Source organism: Ranitomeya variabilis, chromosome 2 (genome assembly GCF_051348905.1).
Source record: "Ranitomeya variabilis isolate aRanVar5 chromosome 2, aRanVar5.hap1, whole genome shotgun sequence".
NCBI lineage: Eukaryota > Metazoa > Chordata > Amphibia > Anura > Dendrobatidae > Ranitomeya > Ranitomeya variabilis.
This window is the reverse complement of record NC_135233.1, coordinates 387,005,492-387,029,956: the sequence shown is the minus strand read 5'-3', so window position 1 is coordinate 387,029,956 and position 24,465 is coordinate 387,005,492. Positions and strand designations below refer to the sequence as shown.

Genomic DNA, 24,465 nt, shown 5'->3' with positions numbered 1-24,465 from the left:
CAGGGGTATCTGCCAATATCCCTTACTTAGGTCCATGATGGTGAGGTACGATGCTTTAGCTAGCTGCTCTAACAGCTCGTCTATCCTCGGCATGGGGTAGACCTCACATGTAGTCAGTACATTCGATTTCCTGCAGTCTACACAGAACTGGGTAGTATGGTCCTTTTTCGGGACAAGAACCACAGGCGAGGCTCATGCACTCTGGGATTTTTGTATTACCCTGAGGTGTAGCATCTCCTCTACCTGTTCTCTCATGTGTGCCTTCACCTCTGCTGACACCCGGTATGCAGACTGCTGTACTGGGGGATTAGTACCAGTTTCCACATAGTGAGTTGCTAAGTGTGTCCTCCCAGGCTCCCCTGTGAAGACTTCGGTAAACTCGCTGAGCGCCCCCATCAGCTCAGACCGCTGACTGTGGGATAGCTCAGGGTTAAACTCTGCTGACTCCAGGGACTCCATGTACTGAGTACCAGCCCCCACATCTAGTAACAGATCAGCCCCCCCCCGTTCAGGCAGGCTACAGACAGGTAAGACACAGGTCTCGCTGTCATAATGAGCCTTCAACATATTTGCATGAAATACCTTCTGACGCTTTGCATGCTCATCTAGTGTCACCACATAGTTAATATCATTTAGCCGCTTGTGTACAGTGTATGGTCCCTCCCATGCGGCCTGCAATTTATTCTGTAACATAGGGACCAACACCCAACCCTTCTGCCCCTCCTCATAGGCCCTCAGTCTGGCATTACGGTCGTACCAGACCTTCTGGTTGATTTGGGCCTGGGTCACGTTCTCATGGGCCAGGTTGCTCAGTTTTTGCATTCTCTCTCTGAGCCGCAGTACATATTCGACCACTAAGACGCCCATAGTTTTGGGGTTGTCCTCCCAACAGTCCGTAATCAAATCAAGTGGCCCCCTGACCCTCCTCCCATAAACCAGTTCAAAGGGGGTGAATCCTGTAGACGCCTGGGGTACCTCTCTGTTGGCAAACAACAGATGGGGGAGGTACTGCTCCCAGTCTCTCCCTTCAGTCTCCACCAGCATTTACAGCATTTGTTTTAATGTTCCGTTAAAATGCTCACAGAGTCCATTGGTTTGGGGGTGGTAGGCGCTGCCCACAAAATGCCGCACTTATGTTTTCTCGCAGAGGCTTTCCATCAGACTGGACATGAACTAGGTTCCCTGATCGGTCAACATCTCCCTGGGGAAACCCACACAAGAGAAGACAGTCAGTAAAGCATCCGCCACTTTGTCTGCTCAGATGGAGGACAGTGCCACAGCTTCCGGGTATCGTGTAGCATAGTCCACCACTGTGAGGATGTACTTTTTGCCAGAGCTGCTAGGGATTGCAAGTGGCCCTATGATATCCACAGCCACTCGCTGGAAAGGCTCATCGATCACAGGCAGTGATATCAATGGAGCTTTCTGTATATTCCCAGACTTTCCAACTCTCTGACAAACTACATATGATCGACAGTAATTGGCAATATCTGTCCCCATCTTGGTCCAATAGAAGTTATGTGTCAAGCGAGCTTTAGTCTTTTGTATTCCAAGGTGTCCGGCCAGAGGAATTTCATGAGCAATTCACAATAATTGTTCCCTAAATGGATAAGGAACGACCAGCCGCTTTTCACAGTCCCAAGATTCTGTAGTGTCCGTGGGGAGTGTGTCCTTATACAGTCTGCCCTGGTCCCAGTATACTCTCTCTTTGTCAGAAGCAGCAGAGGGTCGGTCTGCAAGACATCTGAGCTCCCCCAGACTGACATCTGTCCGCAGGGCCTCCTGGAAGCTGTCAGTCTGCAGGCGCTGGCCTAGTGTGAATGCCAGGCCCTGGTCTGAAGCGGAGTCTTCAGTGTCTGTTATCAGGGACCTTGTTGGGTCTGCCATGTGAGGAGGCTCTGGGGCCACAGCATGGGCCTGAGTCTGAGCCACAGCCTGACACCGGGTCATAGCTGCCACATAATTACAGTCCTGTGCATTGGGACATTTTCCCTCCTCGCACGGGATCTCAGGTGGGTCACTTGCTTCCACCTTCTCTGTAGCATTTACTTGCAAGGGAGGAACATAGTGGGACACCATCCAACCCAGGTCCGTGCCTAGCAACACATTGGTGGGAATAGCCTCTGATACTCCCACTTCTCTCCATCCCTTCCCTACTCCCCAGTCCAGGTACACACGGGCCATGGGCACGGCAGGGCTGACCCCTCCAATCCCGGTTATAGACACAGTTTTTCCTGGTATGATATCGGCAGGGGTTATCATGGCTGGACGCAACAGGGTCACCTCATCCCCAGTGTCCCTGAGACCAATGCTGACTTTATTGCCAACAGTGACAGATTGACAGTTCTCATTAGCCCTCGCATCAGAGCCGGCCACAAAGAGGACAGACGGTGGGGACACCGACGGCTTTGTGGTTGTAGTTGGGTGTTTCTCCTTATCAGGGCAGACAGCGCTAACATGTCCCACTTTGTTGCAGGAGAAGCACCGGCGTGCATTACCTAGAAAATGTCTATTCCCCGGGACCCCATAGGAGGTGGGCTTGGACAGCACTGGTGATCGGCCGGCAGAGGGAGAAGGGTCCCCGTTTGGCTTACCTCCCTTCCAGCTGCAGCCTGTCGGTACTGTAGAATAAGCTGCATGCGCAGATTGGGATCACTTGTTCCCAGCTGTTGTAAGTCCATTTGTAAAGTACAGTCCATAGGCTCCTCAGCACTGGCACTTCCATCAGATACCTCCGGTGCAAGAGCTGGCATTGCTCGATCTCTCTGAGATGAACTCTCTCCTTGCCCAGATGTCCCAGCACTTTGCTCCATGTCCTGCTCGACCAATGTGCGTATTGGCAGTTTCTTGGATTTGTCAGCTGTCTCTATTCCTCTCTGCTCACAGAGGTTGGTCAGAGCCTCTTTGCTCTGCTTCTTGTACTGGGCTGCCATATCGATGAACAACCTTTGCCAAATAAAAGATAGCAAAGAAAAACGGGGAGGGGAAACTGTTTGCAAGTATATCTAAGTAAGCACTGAGTTGAACCTTGTAGAACTGGTGCACTCCTTGCAAGGATACCAATTCTTTAGTAAAGGGAATAATTGCTTAAACTATGCACTAATGCTCTAATAGAAATAATTCTATCCCACCGCTCTGCCAATTGTCACGGATCCCTCTCTGTGCTCTCACTAATATGTCACGTAACCACTCTCGGCACGTGACTTGGGGTTGTGCCTGCAAGGGTAAATCTATTCTAAGCCCAGCATTCAACCTCTGTCCTATGCTGTAATGGGAACATAAATCACACACCAACCCAGGCCACACACCCGCTCATACACGCTGCCACCACTCACCGAACACACGGGCGATGAGTCCCGGAAATATTAATAATACTGTCTACCACTCATACGGATCATACAGTTTAAGGCTATAGATTCTTTTAGAACATTCAAGGTTCAGCTTGTTAAAGTTTTATGCTTTAAAGCAAAAAGTACAGTGCTTACAGTAAGGAAAAATATATAAAAATACAGTAATAAAAATACATACAGGTATGCAAAACAGTATAAAATAAACAGGAGAAAACTTACAGAAAATAGCTAACTTTGTAGTCTGCCTTCTGCTCCCTCAGGGGGGGTTGAATGTAGACTGAAACACATCAGCTTCCTAGGCTGCCCTCACATGTGAACACGATTCTATGTATACAGGCCTAATTTACTCTGGAGGTCAGATTTCTAGACCCTCAGGTTAATATCATTATTGCTGTTTTTTTATTGGACCGCGGCTGCTCCCAAAATGAATATATTATTTGCTCTCAGATTCCCTGTGTAAAAGTTCTCACAGATAGATAGTGTCAGGCTGTAATTGACATCTCTCTTCAAAGAGCTAGGAGGTGTCAAATGTTTCCCTTTTTTTTCTTGGCTCCCAGCACGACCCCCTGGCGAGATTGGAGACAGAAGTCTGCTGTCTCATGATAATACATATTAACACCTGTACCTATACATAGTTCACTGCACACATAGATATATACATATTTCACCACAATCCTTATTCACAATATCCACGTGGAGGAAATTTTTTTTCTGGGAGAGGAAAATCATCTCCATGTTATTACAGAGGGGCAGCATACCAGTGGAAGGATCACCCTTGTTTGCAAACTTTTCCCAGTGTTATGCCTCCTTGCACAACCACAGCAGGTGAGCAAGATTCAAGTTGTACTCTTCTCACGAAGAAAGATTGACTCATCTACTACGCTTAGGCTACTTTCACACTTCCGTCTTTTAGAATCAGTCACAATCCGTCAAAGTGTTGAAAAGACGGATCCTGTGCAGATTGTAAAAAACAGATGCACTGGATCCTGTTTTTTGACGGATCCGTCGATGCAGCAGCTGCAGGAAAAATGGGTTAAATTAAAGGAATAGAAATCCTTCCAGGCATGCTCAGTGTAAAAAAACGGAATCTGTTGCTGGATTCCGTCATTTGACGGACAGCAACGGATCCTGCGCCCATAGGCTTCCATTCTAGCCAACGACAGACGCCGCAGGATCCGTCGCTGTATGTTTTTTCGACACAGACAAAAAACATTACATTGAACGTTTTTTCCAGACGACGGATCCATCGCACGACGCATGCGACGTGTGGCCATCCGTCGCTAATACAAGTCTATGGGAAAAAAATGGATCCTGCGGGCACATTTGCTCAACACAACTAATGGTCCCAACCCCAATTATAAGGCAAGAAATCCCATTTATTAAAGGGAACCTGTCACCTGAATTTGGCGGGTCCTTTTTTGGGTCATATGGGCGGTGTTTTTGGGTATTTTATTAACCCCTTTTTTTCCCGCTGGTCGCGAAATTGACTTGACATTGATTCGCTTTCCTCCCTAGTTAACGCGTGCGCAAAGCTATCTTACCTTGCGTACGCGCAGTATGCTTTGCCCAACTGCGGGCAAAGCCGAAAACCATTAGTGCGCATGCGCCGGCGCACTATGTCCCGGAAGTATTTCGCTGTGTTCCGGGACATAGTGCGCCGGCGCATGCACACTAATGGTTTTTGGCTTTGCCCGCAGTTGGGCAAAGCATACTGCGCGTGCGCAAAGCAATCTTGCCTTGCGCACGCGCAGTATGCTTTGCCCAACTGCGGGCAAAGCCGAAAACCATTAGTGCGCATGCGCCGGCGCACTATGTCCTGTTAACTAGGGAGGAAAGCGAATCAACGTCAAGTCAATTTCGCAACCAGTGGGAAAAAAAGGGGTTAATAAAAGACCCGAAAACACCGCCCATATGACCCAAAAAAGGACCCGCCAAATTCAGGTGACAGGTTCCCTTTAATAAATGGGATTTCTTGCCTTATAATTGGGGTTGGGACCATTAGTTGTGTTGAGCAGAAGTCTGGTGGATACACAGCTGATAGTCCTACTGAGTAGACTGTTAGAATTTGTATTATGGCAAGAAAAAAGCAGCTAAGTAAAGAAAAACGAGTGGCCATCATTACTTTAAGAAATGAAGGTCAGTCAGTCCGAAAAATTGGGAAAACTTTGAAAATGTCCCCAAGTGCAATTGCAAAAACCATCAAGCACTACAAAGAAACTGGCTCACATGATGACCGCCCCAGGAAAGGAAGACAAAGAGTCACCTCTGCTTCTAAAGGATAAGTTTATCCGAGTCACCAGCCTCAGAAATCGCAGGTTAACAGCAGCTCAGATTAGAGACCAGGTCAATGCCACAGAGTTCTAGCAGCAGACACATCTCTACAACAACTGTTAAAAGGAGACTTTGTGCAGCAGGCCTTCATGGTAAAATAGCTGCTAGGAAACCACTACTAATGACAGGCAACAAGCAGAAGAGACTTGTTTGGGCTAAATAACACAAGGAATGGACATTAGACCAGTGGATATCTGTGCTTTGGTCTGATGAGTCCAAATTTGAGATCTTTGGTTCCAACCACCGTGTCTTTGTGCGACGCAGAAAAGGTGAATGGATGGACTCTACATGCCTGGTTCCCACCGTGAAGCATGGAGGAGGAGGTGTAATGGTGTGTGGGTGCTTTGCTGGTGACACTGTTGGGGGTTTATTCAAAATTGAAGGCATACTGAACCAGCATGGCTACCACAGCATCTTGCAGCGGCATGCTATTCCATCCGGTTTGCGTTTAGTTGGACCAACATTTATTTTTCAACAGGACAATGACCCCAAACACACCTCCAGGCTGTGTAAGGGCTATTTGACCAAGAAGGAGAGTGATGGGGTGCTACGCCAGATGACCTGGCCTCCACAGTCACCAGACCTGAACCCAATCGAGATGGTTTGGGGTGAGCTGGACCACAGAGTGAAGGCAAAAGGGCCAACAAGTGCTAATCATCTCTGGGAACGCCTTCAAGATTGTTGGAAGACCATTCTCGGTGACTACCTCTTGAAGCTCATCAAGAGAATGCCAAGAGTGTGCAAAGCAGTCATCAAAGCAAAAGGTAGCTACTTTGAAGAACCTAGAATATGACATATTTTCAGTTGTTTCACACTTTTTTGTTAAGTATATAATTCCATATGTGTTAAGTCATAGTTTTGATGCCTTCATAGTCATGGAAATACAGAAAAATCTTTAAATGAGAAGGTGTTTCCAAACTTTTGGTCTGTACTGTAAATGCGTGCACCTTCCTGTTGGAGGAACGAACAGTCTATCTCCAAAAATGTCTGGCCTTCTTTACTGTAAGAGCAGTGAATCTGTGTAATAGTCCTCTCCAGAGTGGATCACCACAGGAGGGCTTGGGATGAATACCTGATGATTCAGAATCCATTTGTCTGACAACAGAAGTGCAGTCCCCAGCCTCTCTCCCCTCCATTCCTTTCATTCATCCATGCCCTTTCCCCTCCATCTACCCCTTAGATTATTCTCTTCCTCTGCTTTCCCTTTTCACATCCTTCTTTTTCCTTCCTCACCCTTTTCTTGTATTCTTCATGCTGACTACTCACCTTTCTTTGCCTACCATCTCCCTGCCAAAATTCTTTCCACCACCTGTCCTTTTCCCTTCATCTCTGTACCCTCCTTCCATTATCCCGGACCTCTCATGTTCCCCTTGCTTCATTCTTTTTCTTTCCCCTTTACCTTTCTTTACTCTCTAAACTCCATTCTTTACTCTCCCACTTTCTACCTTCTTTACTCTCACATTTACCCGTCCTCAGTGATACCCATTTTTTTTACCCTTGTCCTTTCCACTTTCTTCACCCCGTCCACTCTCCTTCCCTTTCTCACGTTTTTTCACCCAATCCCATCTACTTTCCAGTTCATCTCCTTTCACCTCCTCCCTTTCTCTTTCATTCGACTCATCCACTGTGCCTCAAACCCTTCCTCTTCTTCACCTGCTCTCTTACCCATGATTCCATTTTTTTCTCCACTCCTATTCTTTTGACCTATTCAGCCAACCATCTTCCTATCTTCACCCTCTCCTCTCCTCCTTTCCTTCATCCTATCCACTCCTTCCTCCACCTTCACCCATGTCCTTTCTATCTTACTTCACCTCTGTTCTGTCTCTTCCCTTTTCCTTCACCCCATCCACTGTCCCTCTTTCCTCCATCTCCTTCCCCTTCACCATTTTCCTCTTTCCTTTTCACTTCACTCGCTTGCCTTAATCCCTTCTCTCTTTCCCATTCTCCTTCCTTCACCCTTGTCCTCTCTTCTTATCACTCTTTCACCCTCTAACACCATCCTTTCTCCCATTTCCTTTCACCCTCTTACTTCAATCCCCTTCCCCTCTCCTGTTTCCCTTCGTTCTCCCTTGTCCCCTCCCATTTTCACTCTTTCATCCTCTTTCCACTATCCCCTCTGCCATTCCCCTTCCTTTCACCCTCTCGCCTTCATCCTCTCTACCGTTCCTCTTCCTTTTACCCTTTTGCCTCCATTCTCTTTCCCATTCTCCTTCCTTCACCCTCTTGCCTCCATCCCTGTCCCCTGTTCCCCTTTCTAAACTCTTGCTCTCACCCCTTTTCACTCCTTCACCCTCTTGCCTCCATCCCTGTCCCGTTCCCCTTCCTTCAGTCTTGTTCTCACCCCTTTTCACTCCTTCACGCTCTTACCTCCATCCCTGTCCCCTCTTCCCCTTCCTTCACTTATGTTCTCACCCCTTTTCACTCCTTCCCCCTCTTATCTCCATCCCTGTTCCCCTTTCTTCAGTCTTGTTCTCACGCCTTTTCACTCCTTCACCCTCTTGCCTCCATCTCCGTCTCCTGTTCCCCTTCTTTCATACTTATTTTCACCCCTTTTCACTCCTTCACCCTCTTGCCTCCATCTCCGTCTCCTGTTCCCCTTCTTTAAGTCTTGTTCTCACCCCTTTTCATTCCTTCACCCTCTTGCCTCCATCCCTGTCCCCTGTTCCCCTTCCTTCAGTCTTGTTCTCACCCCTTTTCACTCCTTCACCCTCTTGCTTCCATCCCTGTCCCCTCTTCCCCTTCCTTCACTCTTGCTCTCACCCCTTTTCGCTACTTCACCCTCTTGCCTCCATCCCTCTTCCCCTTCCTTCACTCTTGTTCTCACCCCTTTTCACTCCTTCACCCTCTGGCCTCCATCCCTGCCCCCTCTTCCCCTTCCTTCACTCTTGTTCTCACCCCTTTTCACGCCTTCACCCTCTGGCCTCCATCCCTGTCTCCCGTTCCCCTTCTTTAAGTCTTGTTCTCACACCCCTTTTCATTCCTTCACCCTCTTGCCTCCATCCCTGTCCCCTGTTCCCCTTCCTTCAGTCTTGTTCTCACCCCTTTTCACTCCTTCACCCTCTTGCTTCCATCCCTGTCCCCTCTTCCCCTTCCTTCACTCTTGCTCTCACCCCTTTTCGCTACTTCACCCTCTTGCCTCCATCCCTCTTCCCCTTCCTTCATTCTTGTTTTCACTCCTTCACCCTCTGGCCTCCATCCCTGCCCCCTCTTCCCCTTCCTTCACTATTGTTCTCACCCCTTTTCACGCCTCCATCCCTGTCTCCCGTTCCCCTTCCGTCACTCTTATTCTCACCCCTTTTCACTCCTTCACCCTCTAGCCTCCATCCCTGTCCCCTTCCTTCAGTCTTGTTCTCACCCCTTTTCACTCCTTCACCCTCTTGCCTCCATCCCTGTCCCCTGTTCCCTTTCCTTCTGTCTTGTTCTCACCCCTTTTCACTCCTTCACCCTCTTGCCTCCATCCCTGTCCCCCTTCTTTCTGTCTTGTTCTCACCCCTTTTTACTCCTTCACCCTCTTGCCTCCATCCCTGTCCCCCTTCCTTCTGTCTTGTTCTCACCCCTTTTCACTGCTTCACCCTCTTGCCTCCATCCCTGTCCCCCTTCTTTCTGTCTTGTTCTCACCCCTTTTTACTCCTTCACCCTCTTGCCTCCATCCCTGTTCCCCTTCCTTCAGTCTTGTTCTCACCCTTTTTCACTCCTTCACCCTCTTGCCTCCATCCCTGTCCCCTCTTCCCCTTCCCTCACTCTTGTTCTCACCCCTTTTTTACTCCTTCACCCTCTTGCCTCCATCCCTGTCTCCTCTTCCTTCAGTCTTGTTCTCACCCCTTTTCACTCCTTCACCCTCTTGCCTCCATCTCTGTCTCCTGTTCCCCTTATTTCAGTATTGTTCTCTTCCCTTTTCACTCCTTTACCCTCTTGCCTCCATCCCTCCACTCTTTCTTCTGTCTCCTCCTTTACCCCCGGGTGCTTTGTAGACAGGTGTCTTTATCGTCCTTGCTATGTGAAGTTCTTGGACTATTCTTTCTTCTTCTGGTTAGTTTTCTCCCTTCCCCCGATCCTGTCATGTTTCTTAAAATATCACAAAAAGTGAACAACTGTGAAAAAGACCTCGCACTACAAATGAAACATTAAAAAAAGCAACCCTTGTAGTACTGACCCCTGCCTGGGCTAACTACTTATATATAAATCCTTGTGTCAGTGTCTCTGCTCCTGTTAGTTACTGACCTTTAACCTTTTGGATTCTGGTGTGCAACACCAGGGAGACAAAGCTTGAGGTACAGCCCCATGTAAACCTAATTATAGCCTTTCAAATACCCATCATGCATTGCTGAAGGCAGACATCAGAGAGCTGCCATTGGAGTCACCCATAGGGTCTGAGCTGAGACCCCACAGTGGACACCTTTACCTGCACTAAATTGAGAAACCTGAAATTAAACCGAAAAAAAATGGACTGGAGTATAAGTTGGCATGCATGCAAAATAAGAGCATGTTCACACTGGTCATTAAACAGACTGTTGTCAGCGGATTTATCTCTGTACTGTCCAGTCGTTCAACAGTGAATATATATTTATTCTGGAATAAAGGAAACACAGCTTACAACTGGTATTTCTTATAGCATAGGATTTTAGCATCTTGTCTGCCAGCTTGCAAAGTGAAAGTAAAACTGTGCTCCAGCTGCACACAGTGTGAGCAGGAACTTGCTGTTATTATTAGCAATACAACACTATTGCTGGAGACAGAATCTCATGCACTATTAAACAGAAGTAAATAGTAGTTCATGCAATATATACAATAATAAGCATTATTCCAACACTGACAAAACCCAAGGCAGAAACAAAATGAACATATGCCCTGCTGTAATTAAATAAAAGCAATAGTGCATATAAATAAACAGGGTACTTAGTAAACTGTTTTTTTATTTTAAAAAAAGCGTAAAAGCCATCCCACCAGTGTCAAGGTGTAGCCAAATTCGGGACGGTCCTAACCTCTAGTATTAAAACCTTACCATGTGTCATAGTGATGATGGGAAGCTCTATAAACGTATTGTCCAGCTCATATTTACTTACAGCAGGGTACATGGTCATTTTGCTTCTGTGTTGGGTTTTGGCTGCTTAATATCCAGTGTGAACATGCTCCTATTTTACATGCATACCAACTTATACTCCAGTTCATTTTTTTTGGTTTACCCTCCTATACAGACCTAGCCAGCTCTCCACCCACCACAGGGTCATCTCTCTGGATCCCTACTGTTCACATGGAGGAATAACAATGGGTAAAACTCCACCACCCTAACAACACCAGTGGGGGAACAGTCCTCAGTCCCTATTTGGGGGCCTCCGCCCTGCTCTTTGCATTGGTCAGAGCTTCTGTTGTCCTCCATGTGAGATGGGTGAGTTCACAGCACAACTTTGAAAGAGGAACACAAACTGCGGCTCCAAACTACTTACCTAACCTCATTTAGAAGTGGAATGGCACCAGGACACCAACAGCCCTTTTTTTTTTTTTTTTTTTTCTATTTAATGCTGCAATTCCTCTCACATGCGGTTTGCCAAACTGGATTCTGGTGCTCAGCTTAACAAAACAGTGATAATCCCATTTTCTATATCGCAGAAAGATGAAAGACAGCGGCACTCACCAGTTTGCTGAGATATACGTCTTTAATGTGCCTTCAGTCCATAACACGGATTATATTAGACACATACCAGGCTATAGTGAGGGAGCGGGGAGTGCAGGTGGACCCACAGGTGGTTTAGTTTCTGCCATGCTCTATGACCTGGGTTTGGCTTCTGCCATGCTCTATGACCTGGGTTTGGCTTCTGCCATGCTCTATGTCCTGGGTTTGGTTTCTGCTATGCCCTATGACCTGGGTTTGGTTTCTGCCATGCCCTATGACCTGGGTTTGGTTTCTGCCATGCCCTATGACCTGGGTTTGGTTTCTACTGTGCTCCATGACCTGGGTTTGGCTTCTGCCATGCTCTATGACCTGGGTTTGGTTTCTGCCATGATCTATGACCTGGGTTTGGTTTCTACTGTGCTCCATAACCTGGGTTTGGCTTCTGCCATGCTCTATGTCCTGGGTTTGGTTTTTGCCATGCTCTATGACCTGGGTTTGGTTTCTACTGTGCTCCATAACCTGGGTTTGGCTTCTGCCATGCTCTATGTCCTGGGTTTGGTTTTTGCCATGCTCTATGACGAGGGTACAGAGACAGACAGAGAGCACGTATAGAAAAACACATCCGGATGTGACCGTCCCGAGAATTCACACCTCGGCCTCATGAAAAGACTGATGACATCGCCTGTGTAATGACGAGGAACTCCGACCTCAGTACATGGAAGCGGCGAGATGAAATCATGTGACGCGGCGACTGTTCGGATTTAAGAAAGTGAAAATGTCCTTCCGTCACTAAACCTCGAACTGTGCTCTTCTCTGTGAGAAACACAACCCCCCCCCCCAATGCAATACAGGAGGACGCTGACCCCATCCCCCGCTGGTGGCAGCTGCTAGGATATAATGGATTACAGGAGACCTGGGGACACAACCCTCAGTCCGAGGGGGGGGGGGGGGGGGCAGGGACGGAGCTGGCAAGACTGACAGCCCCATATCTGTGTGTCAGTATAAAATATGTGCTCACAAGTGGTGCCGGTGTCAGCATTACAGTACCCCGTCCTTAACCCCGCGCCGCCCGGTCTGCACAGGAAAATCAGCAATAAGGGATCTCTCTCTTATGAAATGAGAGTTCATATGGTTAGTGGGGTCCTCTCTCTCTCCTGTAGGGTGTCAGCAGGGGCTTCTCTCTTTTCTATTGTCACATCCAGAGCTTCAGTTTTAGTTGCTGAGTCACATGTAGATCATAGATTATATAACAGTATCAGTCTGCTGCTTCTATGGCCTGCGGGAAAACCTGCGATATATTACCACTTAATAAAGCATTAGTGTCGCCTCATCAAAAGTTTGTTGCTCGGTTCTAGATGCCTTGGAAATTGGAACACAGATACAAGAATTGATGATATATGATAGCAACTTGACTTCCTACGCCCATCATTATAGGGGATTCTATGTATGTAGATACATGATAATATTCTGTCTGCAGCCACCACTAGGGGGAGCTCCCTGTATACAGAGATACATGATAAGATTCTGTCTGCAGCCACCACTGGGGGAGTTCCCTGTATAAAGAGATACATGATAAGATTCTGTATGCAGTCTCCACTAGGGGGGCTCCATGTATACAGCGATAGATAAGATCCTCTCTGCAGTCACCTCTAGGAGGAGCTCACTGTATACAGAGATACATGATAAGATCCTGTCTGCAGCCACCACTAGGGGGAGCTCCCTGTATACAGAGATACATGATAAGATTCTGTCTGCAGTCACCACTAGGGGGAGCTCCCTGTATACAGAGATACATGATAAGATCCTGTCTGCAGCCACCACTAGGGGGAAATCCCTGTATACAGAGATAAATAAGATTCTGTCTGCAGCCACCACTAGGGGGAGCTCACTGTACACAGAGATACATGATAAGATTCTGTCTGCAGCCACCACTAGAGGGAGCTCACTGTATACAGAGATACATGATAAGATCCTGTCTGCAGCCACCACTAGGGGGAGTTCCCTGTATACAGAGATACATGATATGATCCTGTCTGTACCCACCACTAGGGGAGCTCCCTGTATATAGAGAGACATAAGATTCTGTCTGCAGCCACCACTAGGGGGAGCTCACTGTATACATAGATACATGATAACATTCTGTCTGCAGCCACCACTAGGGGGAGCTCCCTGTATACAGAGATACATGAAAAGATCCTGTCTGCAGCCACCACTAGGGGGAGCTCCCTGTATACAGAGATACATAAGATCCTGTCTGTAGCCACCACTAGGGGGAGCTCCCTGTATACCGAGATACATGATAAGATCCTGTCTGTAGCCACCACTAGGGGGAGCTCCCTGTATGCAGAGATACATGATAAGATTCTGTCTGCAGCCTCCACTAGGGGGAGCTCCCTGTATACAGAGAGACATGATAAGATTCTGTCTGCAGCCACCACTAGGGGGAAATCCCTGTATACAGAGAGACATGATAAGATCCTGTCTGCAGCCACCACTAGGGGAGCTCACTGTGTATAGCGAGACATAAGATTCTGTCTGCAGCCACCAATAGGGGAGCTCACTGTGTATAGAGAGACATAACATTCTGTCTGCAGCCACCACTAGGGGGAGCTCCCTGTATACAGAGATACATGAAAAGATTCTGTCTGCAGCCACCACTAGGGGGAGCTCCCTGTATACAGAGATACATGATAAGATCCTGTCTGTAGCCACCACTAGGGGGAGCTCCCTGTATACAGAGATACATGATAAGATTCTGTCTGCAGCCACCACTAGGGGGGGCTCCCTGTATACAGAGATACATGAAAAGATCCTGTCTGGAGCCACCACTAGGGGGAGCTCCCTGTATACAGAGATACATAAGATTCTGTCTGCAGCCACCACTAGGGGGAGCTCCCTGTATACAGAGAGACACGATAAGATTCCGTCTGCAGCCACCACTAGGGGGAGCTCCCTGTATACAGAGATACTTGATAAGATCCTGTCTGCAGCCACCACTAGGGGAGTTCCCTGTATACAGAGATACTTGATAAGATCCTGTCTGCAGCCACCACTAGGCGGAGCTCCCTGTATACAGAGATACATAAGATTCTGTCTGCAGCCACCACTAGGGGGAGCTCCCTGTATACAGAGATACACGATAAGATCCTGTGTGCAGCCACCACTAGGGGAGCTCCCTGTATACAGAGAGACACGATAAGATTCCGTCTGCAGCCACCACTAGGGGGAGCTCCCTGTATACAGAGATACATAAGATTCTGTCTGCAGCCACCACTACGGGGAGCTCCCTGTATACAGAGATACACGATAAGATCCTGTGTGCAGCCACCACTAGGGGAGCTCCCTGTATACAGAGAGACACGATAAGATTCTGTCTGCAGCCACCACTAGGGGGAGCTCCCTGTATACAGAGATACTTGATAAGATCCTGTCTGCAGCCACCACTAGGGGAGTTCCCTGTATACAGAGATACTTGATAAGATCCTGTCTGCAGCCACCACTAGGGGGAGCTCCCTGTATACAGAGATACATAAGATTCTGTCTGCAGCCACCACTAGGGGGAGCTCCCTGTATACAGAGATACACAATAAGATCCTGTGTGCAGCCACCACTAGGGGAGCTCCCTGTATACAGAGAGACACGATAAGATTCCGTCTGCAGCCACCACTAGGGGGAGCTCCCTGTATACAGAGATACATAAGATTCTGTCTGCAGCCACCACTAGGGGGAGCTCCCTGTATACAGAGATACACGATAAGATCCTGTGTGCAGCCACCACTAGGGGAGCTCCCTGTATACAGAGAGACACGATAAGATTCTGTCTGCAGCCACCACTAGGGGGAGCTCCCTGTATACAGAGATACATAAGATAAGATCCTGTCTGCAGCCACCACTAGGGGGAGCTCCCTGTATATAGAGAGACACGATAAGATCCTGTCTGCAGCCACCAGTAGGGGGAGCTCCCTGTATACAGAGAGACATGACAGTAGGAGTATGTGGCTCGGGCCCTCTCTGCAGTCACTAGGCCTGCTCTATGGTAGGTACCACATTAGCTACCGGTATATAGCAGGATGGAGTGTGACGGGGCCACAATGCTAATGAGGAGGTTCTCTGTCCCCAGAGAGGTTGCGGTCAGTCCCTTAGGCCCTGGTATTATGTGGCCCTGCAGGGTGTATGTGTTTAGGGCCTCACTTCCAGAGGTTTTAGTTGAAGCTGCCTGCACTATTGTTATCGGTGTGCACAGGCCTCATGTAGATTGTCATCTCTTTGGGTTGGCATCATGCCAGTGCCATTAATACTGCCAATGTTAATTGCATGGATATTTTCTGCTCGCAGTTATCAGCCCCCTCTCTAACATGTAACCCAGAAGGTATCAGCACATGAGCCCCCCAGTGGCCCCAGCTCTCTTGTACCCCTGCAAGGTGACAGAGTGGGCATCCTCTGTGGAGATATTACCCTGCAGGGGAGCTCCCCCCCACTGTCCCCTCTAATAATAACTCCCTGTAAGCTGAGCTCTTCTCCTCCAGATAAAGGCATCTTCACAGGCAGAGCAGCAGCCAATCAGATCGTGGCCGCCCTGATGACATCACTGTGACGCGCTTCACACCTCTCCGCTGTGGCCAATAGGGCGGCTCTGACCATTATATATTGGGGGATTTGGGGACAGACTGATGGGTCACCCTGAAGTTTGCTCCGTCTCTACAACAGGTAATGCTTCTTAACCCCTTTCTTGCCAGGGACATCCACTACTTAATGCTTTGTGGCCGGAGAGGACACAGAAAGCTGCAGAACTTCATAACTACTTTTATTACAAAATTAACAGGAACCTGCAGATTTACAAAGTAAGATGGACATCGAGGGGGTGCAGCCCCCGAATACTGCAAACAGTGCTCTTCTGTCCAACAGAGAAACACTGACTGCAGAGCGAGCCTTGATCCAACATTAACCCCAACCTGCACCAACAGGTAGCAGACACCAACCCCAAACCTGACACCGTCACCTACTGTAGATCAAATTCTGCATGAATCCCGGCACCGATAATAACCCCAGCACTGACTGCACAGCTAACACCGGCACCCTGAACTGCAGACCACCAACCCATGCCCCAACCCCAGCACTGACTGCAAAGCTAACACCGGCACCCTGCACTGCAGACCACCAACCCATGCCCCAACCCCAGCACTGACTGCAAAGCTAACACCGGCACCCTGCACTGCAGACCACCAACCCATGCCCCAACCCCAGCACTGACTGCAAAGCTAACACCGGCACCCTGAACTGCAGACCACCAACCCATGCCCCAACCCCAGCACTGACTGCAAAGCTAACACCGGCACCCTGCACTGCAGACCACCAACCCATGCCCCAACCCCAGCACTGACTGCAAAGCTAACATCGGCACCCTGAACTGCAGACCACCAACACATGCCCCAACCCCAGCACTGACTGCAAAGCTAACACCGGCACCCTGCACTGCAGACCACCAACCCATGCCCCAACCCCAGCACTGACTGCAAAGCTAACACCGGCACCCTGAACTGCAGACCACCAACCCATGCCCCAACCCCAGCACTGACTGCAAAGCTAACATCGGCACCCTGCACTGCAGACCACCAACCCATGCCCCAACCCCAGCACTGACTGCAAAGCTAACACCGGCACCCTGCACTGAGACCACCAACCCATGCCCCAACCCCAGCACTGACTGCAAAGCTAACATCGGCACCCTGCACTGCAGACCACCAACCCATGCCCCAACCCCAGCACTGACTGCAAAGCTAACATCGGCACCCTGAACTGCAGACCACCAACACATGCCCCAACCCCAGCACTGACTGCAAAGCTAACACCGGCACCCTGCACTGCAGACCACCAACCCATGCCCCAACCCCAGCACTGACTGCAAAGCTAACACCGGCACCCTGAACTGCAGACCACCAACCCATGCCCCAACCCCAGCACTGACTGCAAAGCTAACATCGGCACCCTGCACTGCAGACCACCAACCCATGCCCCAACCCCAGCACTGACTGCAAAGCTAACACCGGCACCCTGCACTGCAGACCACCAACCCATGCCCCAACCCCAGCACTGACTGCAAAGCTAACACCGGCACCCTGAACTGCAGACCACCAACCCATGCCCCAACCCCAGCACTGACTGCAAAGCTAACACCGGCACCCTGCACTGCAGACCACCAACCCATGCCCCAACCCCAGCACTGACTGCAAAGCTAACACCGGCACCCTGCACTGCAGACCACCAACCCATGCCCCAACCCCAGCACTGACTGCAAAGCTAACACCGGCACCCTGCACTGCAGACCACCAACCCATGCCCCAACCCCAGCACTGACTGCAAAGCTAACACCGGCACCCTGAACTGCAGACCACCAACCCATGCCCCAACCCCAGCACTGACTGCAAAGCTAACACCGGCACCCTGCACTGCAGACCACCAACCCATGCCCCAACCCCAGCACTGACTGCAAAGCTAACACCGGCACCCTGCACTGCAGACCACCAACCCATGCCCCAACCCCAGCACTGACTGCACAGCTAACACCGGCACCCTGAACTGCAGACCACCAACCCATGCCCCAACCCCAGCACTGACTGCAAAGCTAACACCGGCACCCTGCACTGCAGACCACCAACCCATGCCCCAACCCCAGCACTGACTGCAAAGCTATCACCGGCACCCTGCACTGCAGACCACCAACCCATGCCCCAACCCCAGCACTGACTGCACAGCTAACACCCTCCACTACCGACCCTTGTCCGAATCACTAACTGCTGCACCAACCCCAAAAATGCACCAACACTAACTGCTCTGCCAACCCCAATAGTAACTATCACTAACCCCGACACTGGCTGCAGAGCGGACCCGCCATTAGACCTCGCTTCAACACAAAGATCCACATTTACCTCTACATCATCTACTACATTACACCTAACCCTGACCTGCAGAGCATTTTCTATTCCTACATCCTGAAAAAAGAATAATATTGCAGAGCATTTCACCCCCACTGCAGAGCACTCCACCGCCACTGCACAATATGTCTCTTCCACTGCAGAACATGTCACTTCCACTGCAGAACTTGTCTCTTCCACTGCAGAACGTCACTTCCACTGCACAATATGTCACTTCCACTGCAGAACTTGTCTCTTCCACTGCAGAACATGTCACTTCCACTGCAGAACATGTCACTTCCACTGCAGAACTTGTCTCTTCAACTGCAGAACTTGTCTCTTCCACTGCAGAACATGTCACTTCCACTGCAGAACATGTCTCTTCCACTGCAGAACTTGTCTCTTCCACTGCAGAACATGTCACTTTCACTGCAGAACATGTCACTTCCACTGCAGAACATGTCACTTCCACTGCAGAACATGTCACTTTCACTGCAGAACATGTCACTTCCACTGCAGAACATGTCACTTCCACTGCAGAACATGTCACTTCCACTGCAGAACATGTCACTTCCACTGCAGAACATGTCACTTCCACTGCAGAACTTGTCTCTTCCACTGCAGAACCTGTCACAAGTTCCACTGCAGAGCACTCCAACGCCACTGCAGAACCTGCCACTTCCACTGTAGAGCATGTTCTGCCTATGACTTGAGACTTCTCCATCTCAATGTTCCTGCTGCCTCTTATGGGAGAATTTAATAGTTGGGGGAGTTACCAGAACCCCACCCCAAACCTCTTGCTGTTTACCACCATTTAAGACCCCCTTGCACCCCCCACCCGGAACCAGCCTCTCCTGCCCATCTCCTGTCACCAGCTGCCACCACCTGTCAGCTGGCTGAGAGGTCTATATATACTGAGAATGTGCTGTCACTGCACGGATACCGTGGCACTTGTGGGGGAACTCGCGCACTGGGTGACACTCTACACCACAACTGTTACATAACATGACCCTCCGGCTACTACAAAGAGTGAAGGGTCTCACGTACTCCTGTGCAGCTGCCAGGGGGGGGGCGCCGGGTGCCCAAAATGCACCAGGTCGTTTTACTAATAGAACTTTGTGGATCTCTACCCAGCCTCTCCCGCTCCCTTCCATTCACCGACCTGCACTAACCCTTCCTTTCCGCAGGTCCAGCCCGAACTCTCACCATGCCTTTCGGAAACACCCACAACAACTTTAAGCTGAACTATTCAGTGGAGGAGGAATTTCCCGACCTCAGCAAACACAACAACCACATGGCCAAAGCCCTGACTCTTGACATCTACAAGAAGCTCAGAGACAAGCAGACACCCAGCGGCTTCACCCTTGACGATGTCATCCAGACCGGTGTGGACAACCCTGGTGAGTTGTACTGTTCTGGTTTATAGGCATCCCACACCGTGCAGGACCAAGAGCAGTAAGGAGGGTCCTCAACCCTGAGACCAAGGGCCGACCAGGGCTCCCAGACCCTGCTCCGTGATGGACAGATTTATCACTGTCTACCACTTAGAGACCATGGGCCAAATTTATCCCAGAGGTGCTCGAAGAATGATAGATGTTGTTCAGCTTGCTAGATAAGATGGGAGACTTTTTATTTCTGTATGCCACCTCTTGGTTGAGCTACGTTCTGCTCACTGATTTGGCCTGACCCGCCACCCTCGCTGGTGATTGACAGAGTACTGACTTGGCTTGAGCCTGAGCTCCAGGCACGGCCACGCTGTCAATCATCAGTGAAGGTGGCGGGCATGCAAAATCCGAGAGTGGATCTGTGAAATGAGCTTTTTGGCAATGCTCAGGGTGCACCCAGCATATCCCATACAAGAATCCCTTTAAGTCACCTATTTTCTAGACATGAAAGCACTAAAACATGTGTTAAACATAATAAATCTGGAAGAAGACGGGTCTGCTAGTTTGTTGCATTACTTAAGTCTTTTTAGAAATCGCTTCTACTCTTCTTGAGTTCCACCAGGTCTTATAATGCAGTCACATCCAGAGCTGCTGTCATGGAACTGAAGCTTGCACCTTTGGTAGTGACAGGAGGATAAGACTAGATAACAATAAAGGTTGTATCTGTCAGATGTAGAAGATGTAGTGTCCTGTTACAGCATGGAGATAATGTCACAGGATAGAGGTGAAATCTTCCTTCAGGATTCACCCAGGATGAGCCTCTAATGTAGCAGTAGTAGAATAGGATTCCACCAGGTCCCAGGAGCTCACACATCTGACTTCTTCCCCCTCCCACTTCAGGACACCCTTTCATTATGACTGTCGGCTGCGTTGCTGGAGATGAAGAATCCTACGAAGTGTTCAAGGATCTGTTGGACCCAGTCATTGAGGATCGTCACAACGGCTACAAGCCCACAGACAAGCACAAGACTGACCTCAACTTCAGCAACCTGAAGGTAAGAAGCTGCGGTGGCTGTACGGTACAATATGTCCAGCTCCGGGCGTTATAATCCTATAATGCGGCAGCACAGGACTGACTGCCTTTTAGCATTTTATGCCCCATAAAATCCCCAATTTTATGAAGTCCAGTTGATGGAGAAGCTGGAGAGGGAGCGAGAAGAGGCCACAAACTGAATCGGCTGCTTGTCTTTTCAGGGAGGTGATGATCTGGACCCAAACTACGTCCTGAGCAGCCGTGTGAGGACTGGTCGCAGCATCAAGGGATACACCCTGCCCCCCCACTGCAGCCGCGGTGAGCGCCGCGCCATTGAGAAGCTGTCCATCCAGGGTAAGTGATCAGGGGATGGTGGGTCACAGTGTGTGCTCATAGCTAGCCTGTGGCCACCGAAATGATGTCTATCTCTCTTCACAGCTCTCAACAGCCTGACAGGAGAATTCAAGGGCAAATACTATCCCCTGAAGGACATGACAGACGCCGAGCAGCAGCTGCTCATTGATGACCACTTCCTGTTTGACAAGCCTGTGTCTCCCTTGCTTCTGGCTGCTGGCATGGCTCGTGACTGGCCCGATGCCCGCGGTATCTGGTACGTGACTGCACAGCTCGTCTGGGAGACAATCCAGGTCATTAAATAGCTGCTTGGGGACAGGATTTGTTTGGTGGCTGCTCGTTGTCATTCTGCCCCATATGTGAAGGCTTCCAGAAACATAGATGGTACCGGCATGTGTTGCCTACCTTGTCTGGACACCTGTGTCTCATCAGTGGCCGTTCTATAGTTGCCCCGTCAGATCAGGGAGGACTTCTGGCCACAAAGGCTCATTGTATCCTCATCGCTTCCAGGCACAATGATAACAAGACTTTCTTGGTCTGGGTGAATGAAGAGGACCATCTGAGAGTTATTTCCATGCAGAAGGGTGGTAACATGAAGGAGGTCTTCCAACGCTTCTGTGTTGGTCTCCAAAAGGTAAGACGAAAACTTCCATTCTCCTTTACAAACACATGATTTATGGCTTCTGGTCTCACCTCTGGTTATCCGTCACAGATTGAGGAGATCTTCAAGGCCGCTGGACATCCCTTCAGCTGGAGCGAGCATCTTGGTTACATCCTGACCTGCCCATCCAACCTGGGCACAGGTCTCAGGGGGGGTGTTCACGTCAAACTCCCCAACCTCAGCAAGCACGCCAAATTCGAGGAGATCCTGACCAGACTCCGTCTACAAAAGAGAGGCACTGGTGAGTGTGGTTTTTCAACTACTGTCCAGTCATCCTCGGGACAGGTATATGTAAGAGGATGATCGGGCCCTATAGTGGTTCATATAAGAAGATCATGGGGCCCCGTACTGGTTCATATAAGAGGATCATGGGGCCACATACTGGTTCATATACAGGGAAGATAAGCCCTCATACAGGGAAGATGGGACCCATACAGATTCATATACAGGGAAGATGGGGCCCGATACTGGCTCATACACAGGGAACAAGGGGCCCCATACAGGTTCATATACAGGTTCATATATAGAGAAGATGAGGCCCCATACAGGTTCATAGACAGGGATGATGGGCCCTCATACAGGTTCATAGACAGGGAAGATTGGCCCTCATACAGGTTCATATACAGGGAAGATGGGTCCTCATACAGGCTCATACACATGGAAGATGGGGCCACATACAGGTTCATATAAAGGGAAGATGGGGCCACATACAGGTTCATATACAGGGAAGATGGGACCCCATACAGGTTAATATACAGGGAAGATGGGGCCCCATACAGGTTCATATACAGGGAAGATGGGGCCACATACTGGTTCATATACGGGGAAGATGGACCCTCATACAGTTTCATAGACAGGGAAGATGGGCCCTCATACAGGCTCATACACATGGAAGATGGGGCCCCATACAGGTTCATATACAGAGAAGATGAGGCCCCATACAACTTCATATAAAGGGATGATGGGGCCCCATACAGGCTCATACACATGGAAGATAGGGCCACATACAGGTTCATATACAGGGAAGATGAGGCCCCATACAGCTTCATATAAAGGGAAGATGGGGTCACATACAGGTTCATATACAGGGAAGATGGGGCCCCGTACAGGTTCATATACAGGGAAGATGGGGCCACATACTGGTTCATAGACAGGGAAGATGGGGCCCCATACAGGTTCATATACAGGGAAGATGAGGCCCCATACAGGTTCATATACAGGGAAGATGGGCCCTCATACAGGTTCTTATACAGGGAAGATGGGGCCCCATACAGGTTCATATACAGGGAAGATGGGGCCACATACAGGTTCATATACAGGGAAGATGGGGCCCCATACAGGTTCATATACAGGGAAGATGGGCCCTCATACAGGTTCATAGACAGAGATGGGCCCTCATACAGGCTCATACACATGGAAGATGGGGCCCCATACAGGTTCATATAAAGGGAAGATGGGGCCACATACTGGTTCATATACAGGGAAGATGGGGCCACATACAGGTTCATATACAGGGAAGATGGGGCCCCATACAGGTTCATATAAAGGGAGGATGGGGCCGCCTACTCGTCCACATAAAGGGAAGATGGGGCCACGTAAAGGTTCATATCCAGGGAAGATGGGGCCACATACTGGTTCATATACGGGGAAGATGGGCCCTCATACAGGTTCCTATACAGGGAAGATGGGGCCCCATACAGCTTCATATAAAGGGAAGATAGGGCCACATACTGGTTCATATAAAGGGAAGATGGGGCCACATACAGGTTCATATACAGGGAAGATGGGGTCCGATACAGGTTCATATAAAGGGAAGACGGGCCCCATACAGGTTCATATAAAGGGAAGATCAGGCCCCATACTGGCTCATACACAGGGAGGATGGGCCCCATACTGGTTCATACAAGAGGAAGATGGGGCCCCATACTGGTTTGTACACAGGAACGATGGGGCCCCATACTGGTTCATACACAGGGTGAATAACGCCCGTAGTATGTCAGTCAGTATCCATAACTCTAGCTGAGTACTAATGAAGCAGAGCGGACTCTGTAGCTGCTCGCATCTTGGACTGAGTGTCCCATTCACGGCTCTCACCTCCATCTTCTCTCTTCACAGGTGGAGTCGACACTGCCGCCGTCGGAGGCACCTTTGACATTTCCAATGCTGACAGACTGGGCTTCTCCGAGGTGGACCAGGTCCAGATGGTGGTGGATGGTGTGAAGCTGATGGTTGAGATGGAGAAGAAGCTGGAGAAAGGAGGATCCATTGATGACTTGATTCCAGCACAGAAATAAATTGCGCAGCAGAGACAGAGCCCTACAGGTCCCCGCACCACCGGGCGGGCCCAGGAGACCCCACTGAGATCACTAGAGGTTGGAAGAGACGTCTTCATAGGAAGGCATTAGAAATGGGGAGAGAGAGGGGGAATCACCGGCCATGGCACAGCCCCTCGATATGCGGCATCACATCCTGATGGTTTCATTGTATATATTGTAAAACACCAGGTCCCACCCATTTACTATGTGCCCCCCGATATCAGCAGAAGGCAATAAAGGAGAATTTCACCTCTGATTCTTCTATATGTGATGGTGAAGTGAATGTGAGCACAGAGAGATGTATGAGTGATGGGGCTTATGCACCTCGAATGTGCGCAGTCCCAGTGTGACACCTGTAGAGGGTGCGCTATACCACGGTGACACCCGTAGAGGGGCTCTTTACCAGGGTGACACCTGTAGCGGGGGCTCTATACCAGGGTGACAGCAGTAGAGGGGCTCTATACCAGTGTGATACCCGTAGAAGAGGCTCTATACCAGGGTGACACCTGTAGAA

General features: G+C 49.6%; 1 protein-coding gene and 1 long non-coding RNA gene across 2 annotated transcripts; both read left to right on the top strand.

Annotated features, from left to right (window-relative positions):
* Window positions 1-512: 512 nt before the first annotated feature.
* Window positions 513-7,639, top strand: LOC143806223 (uncharacterized). The gene is made up of 3 exons (XR_013221411.1): window positions 513-527; window positions 2,477-2,533; window positions 6,160-7,639. It is a non-coding gene; the product is annotated as an uncharacterized LOC143806223 (long non-coding RNA).
* Window positions 7,640-15,780: 8,141 nt separating this feature from the next.
* CKM (creatine kinase, M-type) lies at window positions 15,781-24,207 on the top strand. The gene is made up of 8 exons (XM_077286372.1): window positions 15,781-15,999; window positions 19,391-19,603; window positions 20,489-20,643; window positions 20,843-20,975; window positions 21,060-21,231; window positions 21,486-21,609; window positions 21,688-21,877; window positions 23,752-24,207. The coding sequence occupies exons 1-8, from the start codon at window positions 15,963-15,965 to the stop codon at window positions 23,928-23,930; spliced, it is 1,203 nt and encodes a 400-aa protein (XP_077142487.1). The 5' UTR covers window positions 15,781-15,962; the 3' UTR covers window positions 23,931-24,207.
* The last annotated feature ends 258 nt before the right edge of the window (window positions 24,208-24,465 follow it).